Source organism: Mustelus asterias, unplaced genomic scaffold, assembly GCF_964213995.1.
Source record: "Mustelus asterias unplaced genomic scaffold, sMusAst1.hap1.1 HAP1_SCAFFOLD_494, whole genome shotgun sequence".
Taxonomy (NCBI): domain Eukaryota; kingdom Metazoa; phylum Chordata; class Chondrichthyes; order Carcharhiniformes; family Triakidae; genus Mustelus; species Mustelus asterias.
The window spans coordinates 166,355-172,500 of NW_027590446.1; the positions used below are offsets into that span (position 1 = coordinate 166,355).

Genomic DNA, 6,146 nt, shown 5'->3' on the forward strand with positions numbered 1-6,146 from the left:
TGCTGCGGCTGCGCATTTTGGAGAGCGCCCTGACGAATCGGAACCAGGTAGTGGGCGGGGGATGCGAATGTAAATAAGGAAAAGGTGGGCGGGGACCTGAATGTAAATGAGGAAAAGGTGGGCGGGGACCTGAATGTACATGAGGAAAAGGTGGGCGGAGACCTGAATGTAAATGAGGGAAAGGTGGGCGGAGACCTGAATGTAAATGAGGGCGGCGGGTATGAACAGCAGTGAGGATGTTGGGGGGGGCGGGGTCGGGGCTTCGGGCCCCGCCTCCCTCTTGATGCATATGGATGAGGCGGCTCCATATTAATGAGGCGGGCGGTTGAGGCGGCGAGTGTCGCGCGGGGCTGAGGGAGCGGTGGCAGTGAGTGCGGTAGTGAGTGAGTGTGAGGTAGTGAGGCAGTGAGTGAGTGCAGCCAGACGGACAGCAGCATGTCGCGGCCGCAGACTGACCAGGATCGGCGGAAGCAGATCAGTGTCCGCGGGCTGGCCGGGGTGGAGAATGTCACCGACATCAAGCGCAACTTCAACCGGCACCTGCACTTCACCCTGGTGAAGGACCGCAATGTGGCCACAACCAGGGACTACTACCAGGCACTGGCCCACACCGTCCGAGACCACCTGGTGGGCAGGTGGATCCGCACACAGCAGTACTACTATGAGAAAGACCCAAAGGTGAGCACCCAGGGGTGGGGGGGGCACCCTACACAGCACCCAGGGGTGAGGGGGCACCCTACACAGCACCCAGGGGTGAGGGGGCACCCTACACAGCACCCAGGGGTGAGGGGGCACCCTACACAGCACCCAGGGGTGGGGAAGCACCCTACACAGCACCCAGGGGTGGGGGGGAGCACCCTACACAGCACCCAGGGGTGGGGGGGGAGCACCCCACACAGCACCCAGGGGTGGGGGGGAGCACCCTACACAGCACCCAGGGGTGGGACACACACGACACAGCACCGAGGGGGGACACCCTACACAGCACCCAGGGGGGCACCCTACACACCACCCAGCGGGGGCTCCCTACACAGCACCCAGGGGTGGGGGGACACACACCCTACACAGCACACAGGGGTGGGGGGGGCACCCTACACAGCACACAGGGGTGGGGGGGGCACCCTACACAGCACACAGGGGTGGGGGGGCACCCTACACAGCACCCAGGGGTGGGGGGGCACCCTACACAGCACCCAGAGGTGGGGGGGACACCTTACACAGCACCCAGGGGTGGGGGACACCCAACACAGCACCCAGGGGTGGGGGGAGCACCCTACACAGCACCCAGGGGTGGGGGGAGCACCCTACACAGCACCCACGGACACACACTCGACACAGCACGCAGGGGGGGCACCCTACACAGCACCCAGGGGTGGGAGGGGGAACCTACAGAGCACCCAGGGGTGGGAGGGGGAATCTACACCGCACCCAGGGGTGGGAGGGGGAACCTACACAGCACCCAGGGGTGGGGGGGGTGGGGGGGGCACACTCACAACCCAGCACCCACACCGTCAGAGACCACCTGGTGGGCAGGTGGATCCGCACACAGCAGTACTATTATGAGAAAGACCCAAAGATGAGCTCCCAAGGGTGGGGGGCACCCGACACAGCGCCAAGGAGTGGGGAGGGAGGGGGTGTTGGGCTGGGAGGGGCACCCATGAGTGGGGCGGCACCCAGGTGTGGGGGGCACCCTGCACAGCACCCAGGGGGGCAGACAGATGGCGGGGATGGGTCTGTCACTGTATAACACTGGGGTACAGTACTGGTGGGGATGGGTCTGTCGCTGTATAACACTGGGGTACAGTACTGGTGGGGACGGGTCTGTCATTGTATAACACTGGGGTACAGTACTGGTGGGGACGGGTCTGTCACTGTGTAACACTGGGGTACAGTACTGGTGGGGACGGGTCTGTCATTGTATAACACTGGGGTACAGTTCTGGTGGGGATGGGTCTGTCGCTGTATAACACTGGGGTACAGTACTGGTGGGGACGGGTCTGTCACTGTATAACACTGGGGTACAGTACTGGTGGGGATGGGTCTGTCGCTGTATAACACTGGGGTACAGTACTGGTGGGGACGGGTCTGTCATTGTATAACACTGGGGTACAGTACTGGTGGGGACGGGTCTGTCACTGTGTAACACTGGGGAACAGTACTGGTGGGGACGGGTCTGTCATTGTATAACACTGGGGTACAGTACTGGTGGGGATGGGTCTGTCACTGTATAACACTGGGGTACAGTACTGGTGGGGAAGGGTCTGTCACTGTATAACACTGGGGTACAGTACTGGTGGGGACGGGTCTGTCATTGTATAACACTGGGGTACAGTACTGGTGGGGATGGGTCTGTCACTGTATAACACTGGGGTACAGTACTGGTGGGGAAGGGTCTGTCACTGTATAACACTGGGGTACAGTACTGGTGGGGACAGGTCTATCACTGTGTAACACTGGGGTACAGTACTGGTGGGGACGGATCTGTCACTGTATAACACTGGGGTACAGTACTGGTGGGGACGGGTCTGTCGCTGTGTAACACTGGGGTACAGTACCGGTGGGGATGGGTCCTTCACTGTGTAACACTGGGGTGCAGTACTGGTGGGGACTGGTCTGTCACTGTATAACACTGGGGTACAGTACTGGTGGGGATGGGTATGTCACTGTATAACACTGGGGTGCAGTACTGGTGGGGACAGGTCTGTCACTGTATAACACTGGGGTACAGTACTGGTGGGGACGGGTCTGTCACTGTGTAACACTGGGGTACAGTACTGGTGGGGATGGGTCTGTCGCTGTATAACACATGGGGTACAGTACTGGTGGGGACGGGTCTGTCACTGTATAACACTGGGGTACAGTACTGGTGGGGATGGGTCTGTCGCTGTATAACACTGGGGTACAGTACTGGTGGGGATGGGTCTGTCGCTGTATAACACTGGGGTACAGTACTGGTGGGGACGGGTCTGTCACTGTATAACACTGGGGTACAGTACTGGTGGGGATGGGTCTGTCACTGCAGAAAGCTGGGGTAAGGCTTTTTTCCAAGGCTGGACGAACACGGATTGAACTGTGACCGACTCTTGTTACACTCATCATCAAAGCCATCTCTGCTTTCCCCCTGGGAGGGCTTGTGTTACGGCTATGACCTCTCGTTTAATTGCCCCCTCCCATCCCCCTACCCCCAGTGATAGAAATGGACAAGGTTGCAGAATTACTGTCCTGTTGCAGTGTTATACAGCGACAGACCTGTCCCCACCAGTACTGTACCCCAGTGTTATACAGCGACAGACCTGTCCCCACCAGTACTGTACCCCAGTGTTATACAGTGACAGACCCGTCTCCACCAGTACTGTACCCCAGTGTTATACAGTGACAGACCCGACCCCAGCAGTACTGTACCCCAGTGTTATACAGCGACAGACCCGTTCCCACCTGTAGTGTACCCCAGTGCTATACAGTGACAGACCCGTCCCCACCAGTACTGTACCCCAGTGTTATACAGTGACAGACTCGTCCCCACCAGTACTGTACCCCAGTGTTACACAGTGACAGACCCATCCCCACCAGTACTGTACCCCAGTGTTATACAGTGACAGACCCGTCCCCACCAGTACTGTACCCCAGTGTTATACAGTGACAGACCCGTCCCCACCAGTACTGTACCCCAGTGTTATACAGTGACAGACCCGTCCCCACCAGTACTGTGCCCCAGTGTTATACAGCGACAGACCCTTCCCCACCAGTACTGTACCCCAGTGTTATACAGCGACAGACCCGTCCCCACCAGTACTGTACCCCAGTGTTATACAGTGACAGACCCGTCCCCACCAGTACTGTACCCCAGTGTTATACAGTGACAGACCCGTCCCCACCAGTACTGTGCCCCAGTGTTATACAGCGACAGACCCTTCCCCACCAGTACTGTACCCCAGTGTTATACAGCGACAGACCCGTCCCCACCAGTACTGTGCCCCAGTGTTATACAGCGACAGACCCTTCCCCACCAGTACTGTACCCCAGTGTTATACAGCGACAGACCCGTCCCCTCCAGTACTGTACCCCAGTGTTACACAGTGACAGACCCATCCCCACCAGTACTGTACCCCAGTGTTACACAGCGACAGACCCTTCCCCACCAGTACTGTACCCCAGTGTTATACAGTGACAGACCCATCCCCACCAGTACTGTACCCCAGTGTTACACAGCGACAGACCCTTCCCCACCAGTACTGTACCCCAGTGTTACACAGTGACAGACCCATCCCCACCAGTACTGTACCCCAGTGTTATACAGTGACACACCCATCCTCACCAGTACTGTACCCCAGTGTTACACAGCGACAGACCCTTCCCCACCAGTACTGTACCCCAGTGTTATACAGTGACAGACCCGTCCCCACCAGTACTGTACCCCAGTGTTATACAGTGACACACCCATCCTCACCAGTACTGTACCCCAGTGTTATACAGTGACAGACCCTTCCCCACCAGTACTGTACCCCAGTGTTATACAGTGACAGACCCGTCCCCACCAGTACTGTACCCCAGTGTTACACAGCGACAGACCCTTCCCCACCAGTACTGTACCCCAGTGTTATACAGTGACAGACCCGTCCTCACCAGTACTGTACCCCAGTGTTACACAGTGACAGACCCATCCCCACCAGTACTGTACCCCAGTGTTACACAGTGACAGACCCTTCCCCACCAGTACTGTACACAACACAGTTGATTCGGTGTACACGTGAGCTGAGTTTTTACACCTGCCCCTCGCGTGCGTGCGCTCACACGCAGTTGGAGGGAGTCTCGCTCGCTCCCGCAGTGAGCTCGCTCTATTCACAGTTTTCCCAATGCGAGGTTGACCTCGGTGTTTCTGCTTGCCGAGGGTATCTCGGGCGACACGTGCCTCGGCTGGCAGGTGGAGTTCCAACACTGTGACCTCCGGGAATGCAGGCCCAGGTCTGAGGGGCTGATCGCTTCCCCCTCCCTCCTGTGCCGGGACGGGTGCGCAGTTCGAGCAAGGGGCTGTTTCCCCTGCCTCCGCGCGCTCAGGCTCTGCCTAGTCCCCCCCACCCTCTAGACCCCCGGTCCGCCGATTCTGCCACCATGGTGTCTGCAGGTGTTTGGCACGGGCAAACTCTGCAGCACCGCACAGCGCAGGTTGCTGGAAAACACTCTCAACTACGAGCCATCAATCTTGGGTGACAGGCCATGCAAAGCAATCTGCAGCAGCCACTGTCCTGTCTTCCACCGGGCTGCTGCTGCTGAAGGTTATTCAAGGGGACCTGAGACACAGCAGATTTGCAGAGGGCACAATAATGTGTCACTGGGAGAGCCCAGGGCATGCCAACTATCTCATCCGTCTGTGTCTCTCTCTCTGTCTGTGTCTCTCTCTCTGTCTGTCTGTCTCTCTCTCTGTCTGTGTCTCTCTCTCTGTCTGTGTCTCTCTCTCTGTCTGTCTGTCTCTCTCTCTGTCTGTGTCTCTCTCTCTGTCTGTCTCTCTCCCTGTCTGTGTCTCTCTCCCTGTCTGTGTCTCTCTCCCTGTCTGTGTCTCTCTCCCTGTCTGTGTCTCTCTCCCTGTCTGTGTCTCTCTCCCCGTCTGTGTCTCTCTCCCTGTCTGTGTCTCTCTCCCTGTCTGTGTCTCTCTCCCTGTCTGTGTCTCTCTCCCTGTCTGTGTCTCTCTCCCTGTCTGTGTCTCTCTCCCTGTCTGTGTCTCTCTCCCTGTCTGTGTCTCTCTCTCTGTCTGTGTCTCTCTCCCTGTCTGTGTCTCTCTCCCTGTCTGTGTCTCTCTCCCTGTCTGTGTCTCTCTCTCTGTCTGTGTCTCTCTCTCTGTCTGTGTCTCTCTCTCTGTCTGTGTCTCTCTCTCTGTCTGTGTCTCTCTCTCTGTCTGTGTCTCTCTCTCTGTCTGTGTCTCTCTCTCTGTCTGTGTCTCTCTCTCTGTCTGTGTCTCTCTCTCTGTCTGTGTCTCTCTCTCTGTCTGTGTCTCTGTCTGTCTGTGTCTCTCTCTCTGTCTGTGTCTCTCTGTCTGTGTCTCTGTCTGTCTGTCTGTGTCTCTGTCTGTCTGTCTGTGTCTCTGTCTGTCTGTCTCTCTCTCTCTCTGTCTGTCTCTCTCTCTGTCTCTCTCTCTCTCTCTCTCTGTCTCT

General features: G+C 57.7%; 1 protein-coding gene across 1 annotated transcript in view; it reads left to right on the plus strand.

Annotated features, from left to right (window-relative positions):
- Positions 1 to 320: 320 nt before the first annotated feature.
- LOC144486854 (glycogen phosphorylase, muscle form-like) overlaps positions 321 to 6,146 on the plus strand; it is a 20,176-nt gene continuing 14,350 nt past the window's right edge. The window contains exon 1 of the mRNA XM_078204874.1: positions 321 to 678. Coding sequence (XP_078061000.1) covers positions 436 to 678 — 243 coding nt within the window. The 5' untranslated portion in view covers positions 321 to 435. The remainder of the gene's footprint in view (positions 679 to 6,146) is intronic.